Source organism: Orcinus orca, chromosome 17, assembly GCF_937001465.1.
Source record: "Orcinus orca chromosome 17, mOrcOrc1.1, whole genome shotgun sequence".
In the NCBI taxonomy this organism is placed as follows: domain Eukaryota; kingdom Metazoa; phylum Chordata; class Mammalia; order Artiodactyla; family Delphinidae; genus Orcinus; species Orcinus orca.
In genome coordinates this window covers 84,894,167-84,916,421 of record NC_064575.1, presented here as the reverse complement: position 1 = coordinate 84,916,421, position 22,255 = coordinate 84,894,167, and the positions used below count along the sequence as shown (strand labels likewise).

Sequence of the window (22,255 nt, the reverse complement as noted above, 5' to 3'; positions counted from 1 at the left end):
TGGGACAAAAAGGCATCGAGAACATCCCCAGTAAACTTTCCCACTGGGGGTGGTAGAAATGGAGGAACCAAATGTTCATTAATCCAAGATTCCAAAGCTCGTGGATTACAGAAAACTCGTAAGTACTGTTTATACGTTGCTTCTGTTCAAAGGTAGAATACAAGGAATCACAGTGAACTGTAAACCTGTTCCTAACTCAGGGAATTCGGTTCACTGCTGTAGCAGGTCCTCAGTGAGCACGTGTTGAGTTTCTAGAATAAGAAGGCAAACTTTGATGATTTCACTGCACAAAAAAACCAGTTATCCACAAAATAAAGATAAGTGCCTGGCACGGAAATCCATCAACTGTTCCCCACAAAGCCTTCTGGGAGTGGGACCAAGGTAGACAGGCATCCTGCCCTGCCTCGGCCGGGAATGCAGTTGGCGGGGTGTCCCCCCACAGCAGACTGCTGGGCTTAGGATAATAGTAAATACATACACTTTAAGTTCATAATCACAAATATCCTAATAAATTATTTTTTCAACTGTCCATAATAATCAAAATATAGGAAAACAAGATTTATACGTATAATCTTCCAGAGGGGATGAATACAGTGAAACTGACTTGACATTTACTGTACATTTCAAGACGTTTATTTAATAGATGTCAGTTTTTTAAAAAGGAAGCATCCCACAATTAAATGAGTTTGGAAATCGCTGAGTCAAACAGGTTTCATCACACAGCTTAGCTGTCTGACATGTTACTCGACAAAAGGGGAATGAGGTCTTTCTCTAACTTTCCTTAACCCTGAAACCTCCCATTAAAAATAGGCAATAACATTTGAGAACAGTGTTTCACAGAACTCAGTTTAGGAAACGCTTCTCTATCAATTAAATAACAGAATGGCACTGTGAATAACGACAACAAAAAAAAAAACCAGTTACTTTTTACTAACCACACTGGACAGGAGAAAACATTAACGAGTTAAATATAATACCCGATATTCCAGACAAAAAAACAAAAGGGAAATTTGTAATTTAAGTAAATTTTGTGTTTTCTGAATAGCAAGTAATTAACATGTTAACCACTAAAGGGGCCTATTACTAGCTCAACATCTATTTATCATGAGCCACTCAGCAAAACTCAGGCCTAAATATTTGACTTTAGACCGATAAATTTTATTGTTAAATTTTTAGAAAATAAATTTTCTAATTTATTTCTAGTTTTCTGACCTTTGGAAACAGTGTATAAAATGCTTCTGTAAGGAACTTGAGAAGCATAATTTAAACAAAGCTAGAACTTAAAATCATTTAAAACATTTCAACCATCTTCATCGATGTGGTACATATATACAATGGAATACTACTCAGCCATAAAAAAGAACAAAATAATGCCATCTGCACCAACATGGATGGACCTAGAGATTATCATACTAAGTGAAGTAAGTCACAAAGAGAAAGACAAATACCATGTGATATCGCTTACATATGGAATCTAAACTACGGCACAAATGAACCTATCTATGAAACTGAAACAGAATCACAGACACAGAGAACAGACTGGTGGTTGCCAAGGGGGAAGGGGTTGGGGGAGGGATGGGTTGGGAGTTTGGGGTTAGCAGATACAAACTGTTATATATAGAACGGATAAACAACGAGGTCCTACTGTATAGCACAGAGAACTATATTCGATATCCTATGATAAACCGTAATGGAAAAAAATATTTTAAAAAATGTATATATATGTATAACTGAATCACTTTGCTGTACAGCAGTAATTAACACAACATTGTAAATCAACCGTACATCAATTAGAAACAAACGAATAAACCATCTTCATCATATTACTTTTACAATTTGCAAAGAAAAAACAAGACAATTCCGGATTTAATTACCAAATGGAGTGGTCCAGGAGGCGGGCTAGGTATTAAAGACAGTTTTGCAGCAAAATCTTTTATATGATTGTCAACTTCGAAATCTTTACAGATCTTCAGATGAGTCAATAAACTGAAATTGAAAGAAAAATCAAATCACCAAATAAATCTGAGAATCCAATGGTCATCGTCTGCATTGCCAATCAAGGCTGAAATCTCTGTGTCAGGAGTTCCGGGAGTTTACACCAACAGGAGAGAGATGTGGGTGTGAGACCGCAGAAGCCTGGCTGCCCAGGGCGGGGGCCGTCTGGAAGGGGCATAGGCAAGCTTTTCAGGGAGTGTGTGCAGCTCACCAGGAGAGGCAGTCCTTGAGGGCGTTGTAATAAGGGAATCTGGAAACCACACACACAGCAAAGGGCACGAAGCAGCCGGCCGCGCTCCGGCCCAGACCTGACGCCTCCCAGCGCATCTTGCCGTTGTAGAAACAGTACTCGTCCTGGAGAGAAAGCAACAGCGCGTCACCTGCCGACCCCGGCAAATCCCAGTCTCCACTGTCGATGGTGCCGGCCTCTCCAGACAGAAAGGACACTGGACAGGGGCTGGACAGCTGTCCTCAGCACGGCTGGCCACTCCCACCCGTTTCACTGCCACGTGCGAGCGAGCTCCGGCCTCTCCACCAACACCGACGGGGCCCCGTGGGGAGCTCGCTCTGTCTGAGTGAGGTGCTGGGGTTACAGAGATGGGAAGACAGGTCCCTGCCCTGAAGAAGCTCGCCGCCTTCAGTGAGAAGGAACCATGGTTAGAACACAGTGAGACACAAGAAGGGGCTCTGCTTAAAGAGTGAAAAGGCAATATTCAAGAGGGCCTGGGAGCCAGGTGGGCATCACGGGCCAGAGGAGAGAGCAGGAGGTGCCTCGGCCCGTGATGGGGGGACCTCAGGCGGAAAAGAATACAGCAGTGGGGTTTCAGAAGGCACAGCTCTCTGCACAGCTTACCAGGGGCACAATGTGGGGGCCCCACCACATACGCGGGAAAAAGCGTGATCTGAAAAGAGACACGCACCCCAATGTTCTTAGCCGCACTATTTACAGTAGTCAGGACATGGAAGCAACCTAAGTGTCCACTGACAGGTGAATGGATAAAGATGTGGTGGTACATGTATACAATGGAATACTACTCAGCCATAAAAAGAATAAAATAATGCCACTTGCAGCAACATGGATGGACCTAGAGATTATCATACTAAGTGAAGTAAGTCAGAGACACAAAGATAAATACCATGTGATATCCCGTATATGCGGAATCTAAAAAGATGAGACAAATGAGCTTATTTACAAAACAGAAACAGCCTCACAGACACAGAAAACAAACTTATGGTTACCAAATAGGAAAGCAGGGAAGGGATAAATTAGGAGTTTGGGATTAAAATATACACACTATTATATATAAAACTCATAACCAACAAGGACCTACTGTATAGCACAGATATTCAACACCTCGTAAAAACCTATAAAAGAATCTGAAAAAGGAATATATATGTATAAATATGTATAACTGAATCACTTTGCTGTACGCTGAAACCGACACAACATTGTAAATCAACTATATTTCAATAAAAATTTTAAAACTACATTAAAAACATATGTTGGGCGCCCAGGTCCTCTGGGGCTGAAGCAGGCGGCCAGTCACCCTGTACCTTATGGTCCATCACGTCCCCTACACACTCCCCAAGGCCAGCTGGTTCACACACAGGGCCCTGCCCAGAAAACACTCCCCAAACGCGTGATGACTGAGTCACCCTCTCAAAACCTCAGCCCAGGCACCTGTCACACGTGAAAGGTGAAAACAACCCAAAGGTCCACCAGCTGAGGAACAGAGAAGCAGACCGTGGTTTACACACACCGTGTAAACACACTCAGCTACTCAGCTACACACACATCACTCAGCTACTGAAAGAAGTGAAGCGCTGACACGGGCTCCCACGTGGACGAACTCTGAAAACATGGCGCTAAGTGAGAGCAACCAGATACAAAAGGACGCGTAGAGTATGACTCCACTCATATGAAATGTCCAGAATGGGCAAACCCACAGAAGCAGAGAGCAGATGAAGGAAGGCCGGGGCCCGGGGGCAGCAGGGCCTGGGGAGGCATCGCTGATGAGACAACTCCGCCTTTTGGGGTGACGAACATGTTTTGGAACTGGACAGTGGTGATGGCGGCACAACACTGTGAATGTACTTAATGCCACTGAATCGTACATTTTTTAATGGCTAAAATGGTGATTGTCATATTATGTGTATTTCACTGCAAAAGAAAAAACCCCACAGCCTAGACCCAGTTTCAGAGGGAAGCTGGGGGAATCACGTACGTGCAGGGGTCGGTAGTACTGGGCCACCACGCCGTAGGTTCTATTGCCGCAGACATCAGTCAGCACCAGAAAGTGGACACAGTCCTCCTTGGGCTCAGAGGCCACACACACGCCCCCTGCAGGCAGAAAAAAGAAAGAAGGAACCTCATTCTGGCCACGTGGCATCCACCATGAGGCCTGGGCTACCCATAAGCGACAGGATACGTCCCTCTCTGTCTGCTGTGGCACTCTGACGGCCAGATGCGCTAATCCTTCAGGCCGTGCACCACCTGCCTCGATCCCTCCCCCTCAGCAGCAATTTCTTTGCTGGCACTCTGTGCTCTGAAGACTTTGTGACGGATCATGGGAACAGGCCCCCAGACAGACCCTTCAGGGCACACCTGGGGTGGTAGCTATTTCCTGAGCCCAGTGGGGAAGGGGGTGTCCCAGCCTATCCAGGAGAGCAGGAAATCGCATCAATTCCTCTGCGGAGCCTCCAGACAGGTCCTTCTGTCAAGCCCTTAGTCTGAGTTTTCTACACCAGGCACCTGAACATCTCTCAGTGAGAGAAATGCAGCCGGAACAAAGCCCGCTCATCAGCAGGAACTGGCCAGTCTGGGAAAAGGTCGGCCCGTGCGCACCTGGGAAGCAGAGCTGCGGCAGGGCGAGCAGGTCCACACCGTTGGGGATGCCCACGTCCTCGGGGTCCTGGCCCCTGGGGCCGCCGGGGTGGCCCTTTGAGGGCTCCGCCTTGGGCCTCTCTCTCTTCTTCCGGAAGGAGCGCCTCCTGGTCTTACCCAGCGTCACACAGTTCACGCCGGCCGGCTGACTGTCCTCCTTAGTGACAAACGGAGGCACGAAGACCGACAGGACCTCCGGATCCAGAGAAGACAGGCTCTTGACTCCCTTTTTCTGGGCGACCTAAAGCAGGTGGAAATAAGAGTCACCGCAGCGGTGCCAGCCTTGCTCTGTCCGACCCTCCCGTCGTAGCAAACCCCCGTTAGTTCTTTTTTTTTTTTTTAAGAAAGTTGTCAGGCTTTATTGTTATTATTATTTTTTTTTTACATCTTTATTGGAGTACACCACGTGCCTGGCTTTTCCCACCAGCAGCTCGAGATGGTAAGGAACTGCTTTTAGGAAATCTCAGGCACTACACTCAGCAACGGACCCCCTCAGAGCCTGGTCCTTCAGCTGCTAACAGGGACGCCATGACTGGCCCCTCGGCTCCAAGGCTCGGTTCAGGGCCGGCACCGCGATGGAGACCTGGGTTCAGATCCCAGCGCTGTGGGAACCACGGCAGCAAATTACTTGGTCCCTCTGAGCTTCCCTTTCGAGAGGCGAGTGCAGGGACTCACAGGTCAAGTGCTCAGCCCCCGTGGGCCCCCAGCCCCATCCCCTCGGAGGCTGGTGGGGACGGCGAGCCCCAAGAAGGGCTCTGCATCTTGTCAAACCCACACGGGCATGTTTGCCAACACGTGCCCGCCTCGCCAACTGGGCCACCGTGCACATTAGTTCTGTCACCTCCGGCCTGGGAGGACACAAGGAGGAGTGAGGAAGGGCCTGATGGACACAGAGAGCCACGTCCTCCTGCCAGACCGTCCCAGCATCCGTAAAAGGGGCTGCTTAGCCTCAGTTCTTTTTTTTTTTTTTTGGTTGTGATGCGCGGGCCTCTCACTGTCGTGGCCTCTCCCGTTGCGGAGCACAGGCTCCGGACACGCAGGCTCAGCGGCCATGGCTCACGGGCCCAGCCGCTCCGCGGCATGTGGGATCTTCCCGGACCGGGGCACGAACCCGTGTCCCCTGCATCGGCAGGCGGACCCTCAACCACTGCGCCACCACGGAAGCCCTTAGCCTCAGTTCTTTTAAACTTCAACCTGGTCCAAGATTTTTTTAACCTTTTATCTTTTCCTTCTTCCCCAAATATCATAGGTCACCTTCTCTCTCTTTTTCTTTCTAGTGAGTTAGGACTAAACAAACACTGGTGCCAGGTTGATTTCAGATCTTCCAAGGAAGGTACTGATATTATGAACTGCAGTCTGTCCGCGAGCAGGAAGGGCTGCCAAGCCAGGTACAGACAGAAAAGAGCAAAGCAGGAATGTCTGGGTGTAAAAGACACAGAAGGTAAGAGGTGGCCGTCACGGTGGGGAGTGGGTAACCTAGGGTCTTTGAGGACCCTAGAAATGGCATCAGGAAGAACACCACCGTCACCAGAGAAATGTGGCCTTGGCTGGCAGAAAAGGAAGAGCAGCATCAACATTTTGGTAAGAATCAGGGGCACCAACAGGGGACTATTACACTTCAAAGCATATCTACAATGACAGCATTTTCAGTCAGTAGATACACTCTAAACTCAATACGCTATTTTTATGCAATTCAGATAACGGTTTCTTTATATTTGGGGGAAAAAGTCAATGCCAGCAGGAACCAACACCAAACATGGGAAATCCCTACTGCTGTGTAATTTAAAAACCTTTTGTGTATCATGCACGAAAGGAATCCTTTTCTTTACTTGTATGAAACCTCTTCTAAAACTTTCCTATCAAAGTCCAGCAGTTCGGACCTAATTCTCTATGAAAACATGCTCATCTATTTCCTCCGCACGTGAGATGTTACATCCACAGAGACTGGGCGGTATCTCACGTCATTGCGGGACAGCTCTTGGTATAAATTACAGAGCAGCAAACGAGTTCCCTCACTGATCGACCCCTCTTCCTGAAACTTCCCAAGGCTGCCTCCTTTCTGCAATTTCACCTCTCCAGCCCGCTCCTTGGCAGCCCCCCGCAGACAGACCCCCAGGGCCAATCCTTGGCCCCCGTCCTGCCTCATGCAACAGCCTGCAGGGCAGTCTCTACACTCCTGTGGTTCCAGGTATGCACACAGGGACAGCTCCCAGGGTTCTGCCCCCAGGGATGGGGCCTCTGTGCCATCCCAGCTGTACCCAACTGCCTCCCAATATAGGCGGTGAGTCCCTTAAACTTAGTTTGAAAAATTAAGCCCACACTTATTTCCAAAAACTTGATCATGCACCTCTCTGCTCCTCTGTGGACAGGATGACACCACTCGGGCATTTAGACCTGGACTGGCGCTATGGCCCCTGACTCCCCATCGGGAAACCCACATCTCGACGGCGGGCCGCAGAAAGGTCTCTGAAGAAAGCCCAGCTGCTGCCCCATCTGCACCACGTTTGCAAACCTCTGGCTCACAGTGGGTACAGATTCACCGTGAACTAATCTTCATGGTTGCTGCCGAGAGAACAGCCCCACCTCCTCCCACCTGGCCCGACGTCCACTCTCCCAAAGGGGGACGGGGGGGTCCCCCATCTAAAGAGCACACATGACTCGTTCCTCACCCGCCACAACAGCGGTGGCTCCAGCTGCCCGGCGCCAGCCTCTTACCCCAGCAAACCAGCCCTGCAGACCCATCTCTGTCCCTCAGCCAGACCTAAGAAGTGTGTTTGTTTCTACACATTACCATCCTCACACATATTCCCGTGCAGGTATCACACGGTGCATGTGTCACGTGACAGGCCGACCACCTGCACTGGCTGTGCACCTGGCAGCAGGCCAGCCTGCTTGCAAAGCCAGGGCGCCCAAGCCACTCACGACTGAAGCCCTCAGTCATCTCAACACATGCACCTCTGTCACGACGCTGTGCTTCTCCCTGCCCTTCACTCTGCCTGGCACGTGCCCTGCCCCCTCCTCACCCCACCTCCTCACCAGTGACCCCCCCCAACACTCATTGGAGGGGGCGTTTCCTCACCCTGCAGCCAGGGACACACACCTCCCCCAGCCATCACGCCTGGCTCATCATCTCCTAGAGCTTCACCATCCGGAGTCGACCTCCCCATCACCTCCTAGAGCATCGCTGCCCGGCACAGTGGTCCTACATCGCCTTCAGAATGGCGGGCCGGGCTGGGCTGAGGCAGGGATGGTGTGGCCCTCCTCTCTGCAGCCCCACAGTCCACACAGAGGATGGCTGAGTGGATGCCGTTCCTCCATTCCCACCCTGGCACTCATGATGTCTTGGAGGTATGCTCAGTCTGCATGGAAAATTGGTCATTACGGTAAAGCCAATGAACTCCGTAATTCCCACTAACTACCTTTAGTCACTGAAAGTGAGGTGGCCACAATCCAGCCAACCTGGCATTTAGCAGTTCATTACACATCTGTCTTTTTCTTTCCTCCGAAATGGAAATCCCTGTTGTCTTTTCTGATTGGATAAGCAATACAATCTCATTTTTAAAAATTATAACAATATAGAAATAATAAAAGAAATAATGATAGAAAGGGAATGCCTTCCCCATAATCCCATGACTCAAAGGTAATGTTCTAAACAGCATGGGATACATGCTTCCTATTTTTAAAATGTATACATAAATATAACTTTTTCATAAACACAATTATATTTAAATGATTTCATTAGATTTTTTCCCCATTTAACCATACAGTGTGCTGACTCTCCTGTTGACACTTTAGCATGTCCCATTGTGTACAATTCAGTACCACCCCTGCCCAATCCCCTTCCGATGGACAGCTGGGTTGCTCCCAAGTCTTCATCATACTAAACAACAGGCAGCAATGAGGTCTCACCCAAATACACTTGCACACGTCTGACTCTGTAATTAGAATAAACTCCTAGGTATTTTATTCTTTTCGTTGTGATGGTAAATGGGATTGTTTCCTTAATTTCTCTTTCTGGTCTTTCATTGTTAGTGTATAAGAATGCAAGAGATTTCTGGGCATTAGTTTTGTATCCTGCGATTTTACCAAATTCATTGATTAGCTCTAGTGGTTTTCTGGTGGCAACTTTAGGAATAAACCTACCTAAGGAGGCAAAAGACCTGTACTCAGAAAACTATAAAACACTGATGAAAGAAATCAAAGATGACACAAACAGATGGAGAAATATATAGCATATTCTTGGACTGGAAGACTCAATCTTGTGAAAATGACTATACTACCCAAAGCAATCTACAGATTCAATGCAATACCTATCAAATTACCAATCGCATTCTTCACAGAATTAGAAAAAAAAATGTTACAATTTGTATAGAAACACAAAAACCCCGAATAGCCAAAGCAATCTTGAGAAAGAAAAACAGAACTGGATGAATCAGGCTCCCCATCTTCAAACAATACTACAAAGCTACAGTAATCAAGACAGTATGGTACTGGCACAAAAACAGAAAGATAGATAAATGGAACAGGATAGAAAGCCCAGAGATAAAGCCATGCACATATGGTCACCTTATCTTTGATAAAGGAGGCAGGAATGTACAGCAGAGAAAGGACAGCCTCTTCAATAAGTGGTACTGGGAAAACTGGACAGGTACATGTAAAAGTATGAGATTAGATCACTCCCTAACACCATACACAAAAATAAGCTCAAAATGGATTAAAGACCTAAATGTAATGCCAGAAACTATCAAACTCTTAGAGGAAAACATAGGCAGAACACTCTATGACATAAATCACAGCAAGATCCTTTCTGACCCACCTCCTAGAGAAATGGAAATAAAAACAAAAATAAACAAATGGGACCTAATGAAACTTAAAAGCTTTTGCACAGCAAAGGAAACCATAAACAAAACCAAAAGACAACCCTCAGAATGGGAGAAAATATTTGCAAATGAAGCAACTGACAAAGGATTAATCTCCAAAATTTACAAGCAGCTCATGCAGCTCAATAACAAAAAAACAAACAACCCAATCCAAAAATGGGCAGAAGACCTAAATAGACATTTCTCCAAAGAAGATATACAGACTGCCAACAAACACATGAAAGAATGCTCAACATCATTAATCATTAGAGAAATGCAAATCAAAACTACAATGAGATATCGTCTCACACCAGTCAGAATGGCCATCATCAAAAAATCTAGAAACAATAAATGCTGGAGAGGGTGTGGAGAAAAGGGAACCCTCTTACACTGTTGGTGGGAATGTAAATTGATACAGCCACTATGGAGAACAGTATGGAGGTTCCTTAAAAAACTACAAATAGAACTACCATATGACCCAGCAATCCCACTACTGGGCATATACCCTGAGAAAACCATAATTCAAAAAGAGTCATGTACCAAAATGTTCATTGCAGCTCTATTTACAATAGCCCAGGGACGGAAACAACCTAAGTGTCCATCATTGGATGAATGGATAAAGAAGATGTGGCACATATATACAATGGAATATTACTCAGCCATAAAAAGAAACGAAATTGAGCTATTTGTAATGAGGTGGATAGACCTAGAGTCTGTCATACAGAGTGAAGTAAGTCAGAAAGAGAAAGACAAATACCGTATGCTAACACATATATATGGAATTTAAGAAAAAAAAATGTCATGAAGAACCTAGGGGTAAGGCACGAATAATGACACAGACCTACTAGAGAACGGACTTGAGGATATGGGGAGGGGGAAGGGTAGGCTTTGACAAAGCAAGAGAGAGGCGTGGACATATATACACTACCAAACGTAAGGTAGATAGCTAGTGGGAAGCAGCCGCATAGCACAGGGAGATCAGCTCGGGGAGGGTGGGAGGGAGGGAGACGCAAGAGGGAAGAGATATGGGAACATATGTATATGTATAACTGATTCACTTTGTTATAAAGCAGAAACTAACACACCATTGTAAAGCAATTATATTCCAGTAAAGATGTAAAAAAAAAAAAAAGAAAAAAAAAAACGACAGTATGGTACTAGCACAAAAACATAAATAGATCAGTGGTACAGGATAGAAAGCCCAGAGATAAACCCACAGACCTATGGTCACCTAATCTATGACAAAGGAGGCAAGAATATACAATGGAGAAAGGACAGCCTCTTCAATAAGTGGTGCTGGGAAAACTGGATAGCTACATGTAAAAGAATGAAATTAGAACACTACCTAACACCATACACAAAAATAAACTCGAAATGGATTAAAGACCTAAAGGTAAGACCAGACACTATACAACTCTTACAGGAAAACATAGGAAAAACACTCTTTGACATAAACCACAGCAAGATCTTTTTTGACCCACATCCTAGAGTAACGAAAATAAAAACAAAAATAAACAAATGGGACCTAATGAAACTTAAAAGTTTTTCACAGCAAAGGAAACCATAAACAAAACCAAAAGACAACCCTCAGAATGGGAGAAAATATTTGCAAATGAAGCAACGGACAAAAGATTAATCTCCAAAATATACAAACAGCTCATGGAGCTCAGTATCCAAAAAACAAACAACCCAAACAAAAAAGGGGCAGAAGATCTAAATAGAAATCTCGCCAAAGACGACATACAAATGGCCAAGAAGCATATGAAAAGATGCTCAACATCACTAATTATTGGAGAAATGCAAATCAAAACTACAATGAGGTATCACCTCACACCTTCAGAATGTGGCCATCATCAAAAAATCTATGAACAATAAATGCTGGAGAGGGTGTGGAGAAAAGGGAACCCTCTTGCATTGCTGGTGGGAATGTAAATTGATACAGTCACTGTGGAGAACAGTATGGAGGTTCCTTAAAAAACTACAAATAGAACTACCATATGACCCAGCAATCCCACTACGGGGCATATACCCTGAGAAAATCATAATTCAAAAGGACACATGTACCCCGATGTTCATTGCAGCGCTATTTACAATCGCCAGGACATGGAAACAAGCTAAACATCCAATGACAGATGAATGGATAAAGAAGATGGGGTGCACATATAAATATATATATATATATATATATATATATATACACAATGGAATATTACTCAGCCATAAAAAGGAATGAAATTGGGTCACTTGTAGAGAAGTGGATGGACCTAGAGTCTGTCATACAGAGTGAAGTAAGTCAGAAACAGAGAAACAAATATCATATTAATGCATACATGTGGAATCTAGAAAAATGGTACAGATGGATGAACCTTTTTCCAGGGCAGGAATAGAAACGCAGATGTAGAGAACAGACACGTGGACATGGCGGGAAGGGGAGGGTGGGACGCATTGGGAGATTAGGAATGACATATATACAGTACCATGTGTAAAATAGCTAGCTAGTGGGAACCTGATATAAAGCACAGAGAGCTCAGCTCTGTGCTCTGTGATGACCTAGATGGGTGGGATGGGGGGGGGAGGTGGGAGGCAGGGGATATAGAATGCATATAGCTGATTCACTTCATTGTACAGCAGAAACTAACACAACATTGTAAAGCAATTATACTCCAATAAAAATAAAATAAAATAAAAAGAATAAACTTGGGCTTCCCTGGTGGCGCAGTGGTTGAGAGTCCGCCTGCCGATGCAGGGGACGCGGGTTCGTGCCCCGGCCCGGGAAGATCCCACATGCCGCAGAGCGGCTGGGCCCGTGAGCCATGGCCGCTGAGCCTGCACGTTCCGGAGCCTGTGCTCCGCAACGGGAGAGGCCACAACAGCGAGAGGCCCACGTACCACAAAAAAAAAAAAAGAATAAACTCCTGAAAGAGCAATCCTGGGCCCCAGAGGGTTCATATGTTACTTTCTGATACATGTTGCAACTGCCCCTCACCCCGCCCCCCCACCAACCCCCCATCACCCCAAAGATGATGTCCATTTCCACAGACTCCGCCCAGGGTAGCTTCCTGCTCTTCCCTCCCAGACACTGACTTACTAAAAAGTAAAAAACCACAACACTCTAATTCATGTGAGGCATTGTTAGATGGCATAATGGCATTGATCTTCACTATAGGATTGGCTGTCATTTGTGAAATAAAACAGAAATAGATTTTTTAAAAATGCTCTAGGAGAGTCCAACACAGTTGCCAGTAGCCACATGTGACTACTTAAATTAATATTAAATGAAATATAAAATCTAGTTCCTCAGTGGCACTAGCCACACTTCAAACACCCAGTAGCCGCATGTGACCAGCTGCTACCATACGAGACGGTGGAGGTGAAGAACACTGGCTGTCCTCATCTGCAGTGTCTGTTGGACAGTGGTGCTCTAGAGATGGAAAGCCAGGATGCTCTCTCCACCCAAACACATAAAAACGTGCCTTCACCCACAAGATTTACGCCAGTGACCTACACTATGAAAGGTGCTCTGAGCGCTTTTCCACCACCCTGTGATGGATTTGTGACGGATCCCTTCCCATCTATGTGTTTCATCTCCACAGCAACCAAGGAGTAGAAGGAAATGTAACTGACCACAGTAATTCACTGGGGATGGAACTGCATTTTCGAATTCTTTGTCACTAACCTCAATGAAACAAACACCACCCCATCTAAAGAATAAATAAAACATAAAGTTAGGACACTAGACTATCCTAACATCAAGCTGGCTATTTCTCATACCTCTGGGCTTCTGTTTTCATGTGTCACCAAATAGGAATCCCTGAATCAGAGAGAAACGGTGACTTTTCAAAGTAAAATTAAAAGTTATTTAAAAGCCTTGGACATTCAAAGTAGAACTGCTATAAAAATAAAACTGAATAAATGATATCCTATGTTTCATGAATTGTAACATTAACGTAGGTCTTACAGTGAGGATGTTACTCCATTTCACAACACTCCTTCTTCTCCTGCTCCTTCAGCTGTTTTTCCCTCCACCCTTTGCCGAACCCCTAACAGAAGCAGAGTATAGAGTAAAGAGGATGATGGCTAAAATGCGGAGTGGCCGACTGCCCACTCGACTTGGGAAATGTCGCAGTCTGTTTAGTTCAGGAAAGTACCACTGTAAATATTCCGGATGATTCATCCTCTTCTCATCACGGCAACGAATAGACATGCTGTGATCACCCAAGAAGCAAGATGCCCAACTGTGGAGAACACCAAAACTGAAACCAGGTCATTTCCTATCAGAAGGAAAACGAGGTAATGCCATTTGGCACTGAGAGGCAGGGAGACAACTCAACTCAATCCACAGGGTCAGAGGAGGCAGAGACCAAAGGGGGACCCAGACGTGATGGGGGTTCGCGGAGTGAGAGGGGGAGGGAAATGCAGAAATCATCGAAATTGGCCTTATACTAAAGCCAAGGCGTAGAGACCACTAAGACATTATCAGACATTTATCCGGGTTAACTTTGCAACATGTAGCTTCTCTTGGTGATGCCCAGTCAACCCTGCAGCCTTAAATACTCAAAATGGCTTTCTCTGCCTCTCCTTGCTGTCGTCTGGAACCAGATGAAAGGACCTGTCCAGATAACTAGGCAGTAGAGTCGGGAACTCTCCGAACACACCGAGCACCACCACTAACCAGAGAAAAATGATAGAGTCCCAGACATCTAGGCCAAGGGAAAGAGAGGGCCACAGACCCACTCCAAAGAAAGCCAGGGTTCCGGAACTACGAAGAAGTGAGAACACAAGGAAGAAAAAAGGAGAATGTCCCAAGCTGCGGTCCCGGAGGAAGGGACGCGAGCCTGCCACTTTGGCTGCCAGGGTGCAGAGCGGAGCACAGGTGGAGGTGGGCTGCAAGTGTTTCACAGTGAAAAACAGCTCGTTTCATCTCATACCGACTAAATGGAGAACATATAAAGGCGGTCCTTACATCTCACCGAAAATATCCTTATGCTGTGCCTAGAACAGCACCGGCCCCTAGGAGACCGTGAATCTGTGGAATGAGTGAAATCATTTAATAGCGGACAAGGATTCGGTGCTGGAGGCCGCGGAACCTCAGGCGGCCCAGCCGCGTCTTCACCTGACCCAGGTGGGCGTCCTGAGACAGAGAAGCCGAGCGGGACGAAGCGCTTAGGAAGCGGCCCGACGGACGCGAGCTTCTCCATCACACTTCATCGCGGTGCAACTCCAGCGGTGTCACCCGAGAGGTGCTCCCGGAGGGGAGGGGAAGGGGCGGGAGCCCCCAGCCGGCTGCCACTCGCGACTCCACCGCGGCTGCGAGAACAGCTGCTGCTCTCGCCCCAGGAGGCTGGAGGTGGCCGGCCCGGCCGGACCTCTGCGCAACTTCCCCACCCCGCGGACGCCCGGGGCTCCATGCGCACCCGGCAGGGTGCGCTGGGCCCGACCCCGTTCCGCGGCCGCCCCGCCCGCGTCTGTGTCCCCGCCGGGCCTTACCTGCTCGGGGCCACGGAGGCTGTCCCGGGGGGCCCCCAGCAACGCGCACAGCTCCAGCAACCCCGAGGGCAGCGCCAGGTACTGCGGGCCGGCCTCCGCCATGGCTGCTCTGCGGCCGCGGCCGGCTGTGCGTACCCCGCCCGGGCGCCTCGGGCCACCCGGCCCCGAACCCGCGTCCCGGCCGCAACTTCGCCCGCCTCCCGGCCCAGCGCCCGCGCTAGCTGCAGCCGGCCTGTCCGCTGAGAGCGCCGTCCGCTGGGCGGGACGTGAGGGGCGGGGCCTGAGTGGCAGCGGGGCCTGAAGAGGCTGAACGGAGAGGGGCGGGGCCTGGCGGGGCCGGGCTCGGGGCCCGGCGCGAGGTCGTCATTTCCGAACCGGGCCGGCGGGCTCCGGCGCGTGCGCGGCGTCTGAGTGCCCAGCCCCCTCCGTCGGCCCAACCTTTCCCTGCCGGCAGCCCCCTCCTCGGCGAACCGGGGAAGAGGTGGGCGGGGTCCTCAGGTGGCCCAGGAGGGCGCCCAGCCTCCGGGGCCGAGGGTGCGGGAGTCACCTGCTCTCGCAAGCCTCCGGGCCCAACCTGGAGGGACTAAGGCCGGGGGCGCCCCCTGCCGCCGCCGACTCCAGGAAGCCCTCCTGCGAGCAGGGCCGTGGCGTTGGCCGGTCGTGGACGGCAGGAAAGGCCGGTGGGCATAATAGCTATGCCCGGTTCACCTAAGACTGGCCAAGTCTGCTAAGAGGTTGAGAAAAGTTCAGCAGGAAACAGGGTGGGGTGGGCGCCGCTAGACTAGAACGCGGGGAGCGCAGGACTGAGGAGGGTCCGAAGATGGACAGGGTCCTTCCCCGGCCAGCTGCACGCCTGGCCTGATCCCGGTAGACCGTGGGCCTCCCCAGCCACAGGCTGGGGCCAAGAGGCTGGTTTCCGTGCCTGGTCAGTGGCACAGAACTTGGAGGGGACGCCGGCCCAGTGCTAGCTCTGCCTCCCAGCCGACGTTGGGCAGTATCTATACAACCGCGTTGGAAATGATACCAAAGGAACTTTCCTAGTTCCAATAATCTATGATTCTTTTTTTAAAATCTGAAATGCTTAATAATAATGTCAAACAATAACTACAAAGCAAGGTCAAAATGAAAGTAGGGTTGGGGGGTGTGGATCTGGAGGCCAAAGGATTCCTTCATCCTTTCCAGCCTGGTGAGGCCCCCACTGACTGCAGCCTGACTCACACGGGATCTGTGTTTCACTGTTAAGTCATCTAACGATCATGAATCACAGCTGGTTCTCACTCAGGTCTGGAGGCTGCCCAGCATCCCTGGCTCTCATAGGTGAGCCAGGACCAGTAGTTGCAACCACTGACTTCAAAAGGACAGATTTTGCTCCTAATGGTCTAGCTCTCTCCACGCTGTCCTGGTTGTTGGCAGCCTTGGCAGAGGGCAGGGTGGAGTCTGTCACCTGAGAATCTGCAGTGCCCAGGAGAGAGACTCACAGATGCCACTGGAGGCTTGAGCAGCAAGGCCTTGGGCTTGCAGCGACCTGGGCTGGCGTCTGCCCCCCTGTGTGACAGCCAAGCTCCTCAACGCCCCGAGCTTCAGCTGCCTGTTTGTTCAAACACTGCCAGGTGTGGCCAGGACTCAGGAGGTAAACACTAGGCAGCTATCTCGGTGAGGACCCAGTGAGGTTCAGGCAGGAGCTGGTGTCCCTATTCCTCCGAGAGGTGCAAGGGTTTAAGGAAGGGAGCTCCAGGATTGAGGTGGGAAGTCTGGGGCCTGCTGTGGGCGGGGCTATGGAATTCCCCTTTTCTAGGCCTCTGTTTCCTCATCCTTAACACTGGCCAGGTGATCTCAGAGGGGCTCCTAGCTCCGCGCTCTTGCTTTTTAATAAGTCCCTGTTACTCATTCTGCAGGGACTTCCAAAGTGCCTGCAGTAAGATTTGCCCCACCCTTGAGAGTGCTAATGGATTGGAGATAGAAGTGCAATCAAAATCCCAGGTGGGGCTTCCCTGGTGGCGCAGTGGTTGAGAGTCCGCCTGCCGATGCAGGGAACGCGGATTCGTGCCCGGTCCGGGAAGATCCGCGGCTGAGCCTGTGAGCCATGGCCGCTGAGCCTGCGCGTCCGGAGCCTGTGCTCCGAAGCGGGAGAGGCCACAGCAGTGAGAGGCCCGCGTACCGCAAAACAAAAAAACAAACAAAAATCCCAGGTGGTGTAAGGGTCACGTAGAGGCTGATGATGCACTTGAGGGGGAAGGGAGGAGCAGACCCTAGCTGACGAGCCCGCCGCCCAGGTGGGTGTCACTGCTGCACATTAGAGCCAGGGGAAGCAGAGCTCAGATCAGTTATGGAACCTGCTGACACGGTGCCCGCCTTGCAACAGAATATCATGCGTAGGTTACCCCTCCCCTTCTTCCGCCCCAGCCTGTGTAATTTGTTTGCTGTTCTGTCCAGCTCTCAGGATTACTGTGCAGATCAAGTGGGAAAATAGGTATGAAAATAGTTTGTGAACCATAAAGTACTGATGCAAAAATAGGGGACGAGCACAACGTTGTGAATTTATTAAATGACACTAAACTACTTTGAAATGGTTAATTTTCTGGAATGGAATTTCGCCTCAATAAATGATTTTTTAATGGCATTTTAGAGGACTGCAGTCTATCAACACTTCTTTGGGCATTTTAGCAGGGGTTTAGGTGTTAACCAGAATTTTTTTGAAAAACATATAGGGAGCTTCATAACATTGGATTTGACAATGATTTCTTGCATCTGACATCAAAAGCACAGGCCATGAAAGAAAAGTAGATGAATTCATCAAAACTAAAAACTTTTGTTGCTACAAAGGGCATTCTGAAAAAAGTGAAAAGGCAACCTACAGAATAAGAGAAAATGTTTGCAAATCATATATCTGATAAGGGATAAATATTCCACAGCTCAACAATAACAAAACAACCCAATTAAAAAATGGACAAAGGATTGGATAGACGTTTCTCCAAAGAAGATACACAAATGGCCAAAAAGTTTTCAATAAAAACTGTGACCCCGCTCTATTTCACACATCTCCCCAGATGGTTTAGTGCCCAGGTGCACAGCTTTCTTGACACTTTTTCCTATGCTGCTTCAGAACCATCTGTGATGTGATGTAATACCTTTATATGTAGATATAAATACACAAATGCAACCAGTTTATTGAGGACTTGTTGGTTGATGCGAAAGTGAAATGGTCTCCAAGTAAAAAACCTCACAGTAACAACAACAAAAGTAGGGGACAAACGTGTGGGATATTCAGCGTTCTTCTTTGTCCCTTGAAGAAGGGGAGAAAGGGTTCTGGTGGTCAGTAGCAGGGTTTGTGTCCAGATGACAGCGTGTGGGCATTATAACTGGACAGACCAGCCTTTACTCATCCCTGCATTAAAAGTCAAACCCTGGGGTCCCAACTGAGCGCTCCAGCCCCACCTCTCCCTGGGCCCCTCCTGCACTCCTCAGACTCGTCAGCATCCCCCAGGTGTGTGGCACTTTCAGGCTTCCCTGCAGGCTGCCTGGGACGCACTTTCCCTGCTCTGGCCTGCACCTGCCCTACCCTGTCTCCTGCCCCCGTGGGAAGCAGGGCAGAACCCTCTACTCTGGATTACAGCGTCTTCATCCTCAATTGTCTGCTGCAAATCCTGATTCCAATATTTGCTAAGTATTTGACCTTGGACAAGTTACTTCATCTCTCCGGGCCTCGGTTTCTCAACTATAAAGTGGGGATGATAATAGTACCGTTTCTCAAGTTTGTTCTGAGGGTCCAGGGTCACATAGACCACCATCGCTGGTCAGGTGCAATCAGTGTTATCTTCTACTATCATCGTTTACAGGAATTGTCTACAGGGCCTGTCCCCCGACTTGATGGCATGTAGGGACCGGGTCATGTTGACACACATACATAACACAAACATCCACACACAGCGGGCATATGACACTGGCTCTCTGATGCAGTCTGCAGCCTTCAGATGCGCTTTATCAGGTTACAACTTTTTAAAAAACGTTTAAATTCTTTTGCCTCACAAAGATTCTGAGGTAGAGGTTAGCTGGTTCTCCACACAAAAATGTAAGCCAAAATCAAACAAACAAGCAAAAGAACCCAAAAAACTAACCTAGGGCTTTCCTGGTGGCACAGTGGTTGAGAGTCTGCCTGCCGATGCAGGGGACACGGGTTCATGCCCCGGTCCGGGAGGATCTCACATGCCATGGAGCGACTGGGCCCGTGAGCCATGGTTGCTGAGCCTGCACGTCCAGAGCCTGTGCTCCGCAACGGGAGAGGCCACAACAGTGAGAGGCCCGTGTACCACAAAAAACAAACAAACAACAACAAAAAAGAAATGTAAGCCAAGCTTCAACATTTCTTGGGAAAGTACAATCACATACCTGTTAGCAAAGAAAAGCATGAGTATGAATAAACAGTTTTCTCCAGGAAATGAGGGGACCAGCATGTGGAAGGAAGAATGTTTACCACATAGAAATCAGAGGTAAACTATTCCACATCCAAGCCCCTCTAACTAGCTGTCTGACCTAGGACCTCCCTTTACCTCCCAAGCCTCAGTTTCCTCATTTCTGTTTATTGAGCACCTACTGTGTGCCTGGTCCTGTAATAAGAACTGGGAACACAAAGAATAAAATACAAAATATAGACTCCACCTACCCCCCACCTCCAACCCCACCCCACCCCTGCCGGGCTCCCAGCACAGCAAACGTGTGTGTTCAGTGGAGGGAAGGAAGCAGAGGGTGTGTGGAATCGGGGAAGTGACCCAGGGAGACTCAGGCAAGAGGAGAACCCCTGAAACTAACCTCGAAGGGTGAAGAGGCATTTTCCGGGGAGAAAAGACACAGAGGGCACGGCACAGCACGGCAGGCTACACAGAGGGAACAGTATGGTGTGTGCAGAGGCCCACGAACCAGCACTTGGGTCCTGTAGCCGTGGGAGCTGGTGAGAGATGTGTGTCTGGTGCCCCCTGCTCTGTCCGCACCCCTGGAACAGCACCCAGCGCATGGTGTGGGCTCCACACATGCCTGGGGTTGGTGGGCAGGGTCAGATCGGGAAAGCTGGCATCTATCCTGGGGATCCTGCCAAGTGGCGGAGGACTTTGACCAGGAAAGAAATGGGGCCAGACAGGTATGGGAGAGGGCTGACTCAGGCCCTCTTAAGATAATGCGATTGCAGTGAAGATACTTCTCCAAATTCAAATACCAACCAACTATCCCAGACCCTAATCCCTGAGAAGGTGGCCTAGAGCTAGAAAAAGGCTGAGAGAATGAGAATGAGGATGAAATGTGTGACTTCAAAAGGAAAAAGGGAAGCTAGCCCACCGCCTCGTGGGCTGTCTCAGGGGTCCTGATGGGCTGGTGGCCAAGGGGATGCCCATTCTGAAACTCAACCACCCCCCAAGAAGGGTCTCCCTTAAAGAAAATTCCAGGAAGAGAAGGATGGTAGAAGGGAGACCTGGGACACTTTGGCCTAGGCGCCAGGAACCTGTATACACTCCTGTGTAGGCGCCTGTGGCTGCAGAGCCGCTGTGCAGACAGGGAGGTGCCAGGTCAGGGTCCACACGGCTGGGCGGCCACGCTCCTCCTCTGGGTGAAGACAGACAGGAAGCTGTGGTCCGGCTGCTGCTGTGTGTTCGGGCTAGAGGAAGGGGACAGATGTGAGAACTGTCTTAACTCATCCGGACTGGGAATCAAGACAAATAAAAATAGAGAGCTAACAGTAAGTGGGTGGGAAAGGGGAAGTCAGGTACCAGTCCGCTCGAGGGCCCAAGAGGGAAGCCCAAGGCTATTCAAGGTTATTTCCCACCGCACCTTCTGTTCCCGATGCCCTGGAATGTGCTCTCCCCTTTTCTCCCCGGATAACTCTGACATACCTTTCATTGGCTCAGGTACCCCCTCCTCCAGGAAGCCCTCCCTCCCTGCTTCTCGCACCCAGGCTGGGCGGCAGCCCACCCCACCCCATCACACCTCTTGAGCCCTCATCGTGTCCCTCTGACCTTGAGGCTCTCATCCCCTGTGCCTGCTCTTGGGCTCCAACCTTGTAACCCCTCAGCTGATCCTGGCTCCAGAGCCTCAGCTCAGCCCCTCTCACGCGGGCACTTGTCCTGAGAAAGAGTCCTGCCCTGTACCCCATCCAGTGAAAGGGGCACCAGCAGTGGAGGCAGAAGGACCCAAGACCAGCCCCAGCTCCATCCTTCACTAACTGCAGGGCGATGGCAATGCAGACCCCAGAGGCTGGTGTGAGGGCAAAGGGGATCCTCGGTAAATGCCGACACCCCGCTCCACTTTGTTTCCGACTTTCCCTCCTTGGGAGCCTCTGCATGCTGCAGAGCCCGACCAGGGCGGATGGAGGCGCGGGGCCGCCCGTAGCAATGGCGCACCGGCTGCTGATGACGCAGCTAATGGATGCTTTGTGTGCACAGGTGTGTTTCCTTATCCATCACCCCTCCAGCCCATGACCAGGTGTCACCCCATTTGGCAGATCAGGACCCGTGGCCCAGCAAGGGGAACCCCTTACCCAAGAGCACAGAGCGGTGAGTGGGGGGACGCAGATGCATTCCCCGGGTGGGGTCGGCCGCCAGCACCCAGGCCCCTGCCTGAGGCGGACCTGCCCAAGGCCGCTGGCTCTGCAGGTGGTTCTTGCTTGGCGGTTAACAGGGCCTCCCACGCTGGAATGTTATCATTAGAAGGGATTTTCAGACCATTTGGCGAAACCCAGTCAACTCTTAACTCCCCGGGGCAGTGAAAGTTCAGAGCTGGAAACACCCCCTTCCCGTCAAAAGAACACATTCCGAGAGAGGAGGTTAGTCCAGGGAGGCTCTTAAAGGAGGCCGTGGAGGCCAGTCCTGAGCAGGGCCACTCCCTCCCACCAGCCCAGCAGCGTGGTCCTGAGCCCACCCACAGAGAAGTGTGCCGCCCCCAGAGGTGTCCGCTTGCCCAGCCCCACCAGGAAGTGGGGCTGGGGGCACGGGCGGCTCAGGCCGCATCACAAACGTCTCCCGGTCCCCAGAGCAGCTCAGGTCAGAGC

The 22,255-nt window shown here is 49.4% G+C and overlaps 1 protein-coding gene across 5 annotated transcripts in view; it reads right to left on the bottom strand.

The window, feature by feature from the left end:
• Positions 1–15,493, bottom strand: part of DENND3 (DENN domain containing 3) — a 60,240-nt gene extending 44,747 nt beyond the window's left edge. For 3 of the 5 annotated variants that reach the window (XM_049700430.1, XM_033419729.2, XM_049700432.1), the window contains exons 1-5: positions 15,226–15,489; positions 4,841–5,120; positions 4,221–4,336; positions 2,207–2,349; positions 1,875–1,986 (exon numbers count right to left, since the gene is read on the bottom strand). In XM_049700430.1, the coding sequence (XP_049556387.1) occupies positions 1,875–1,986; positions 2,207–2,349; positions 4,221–4,336; positions 4,841–5,120; positions 15,226–15,327 (753 nt within the window). In that variant the 5' untranslated portion in view covers positions 15,328–15,489. Of the gene's footprint in view, positions 1–1,874; positions 1,987–2,206; positions 2,350–4,220; positions 4,337–4,840; positions 5,121–15,225 lie in introns of all 5 variants that reach the window. The other 2 variants (XM_049700433.1, XM_049700431.1) reach the window with 2 other exon arrangements.
• Between the last annotated feature and the right edge of the window lie 6,762 nt (positions 15,494–22,255).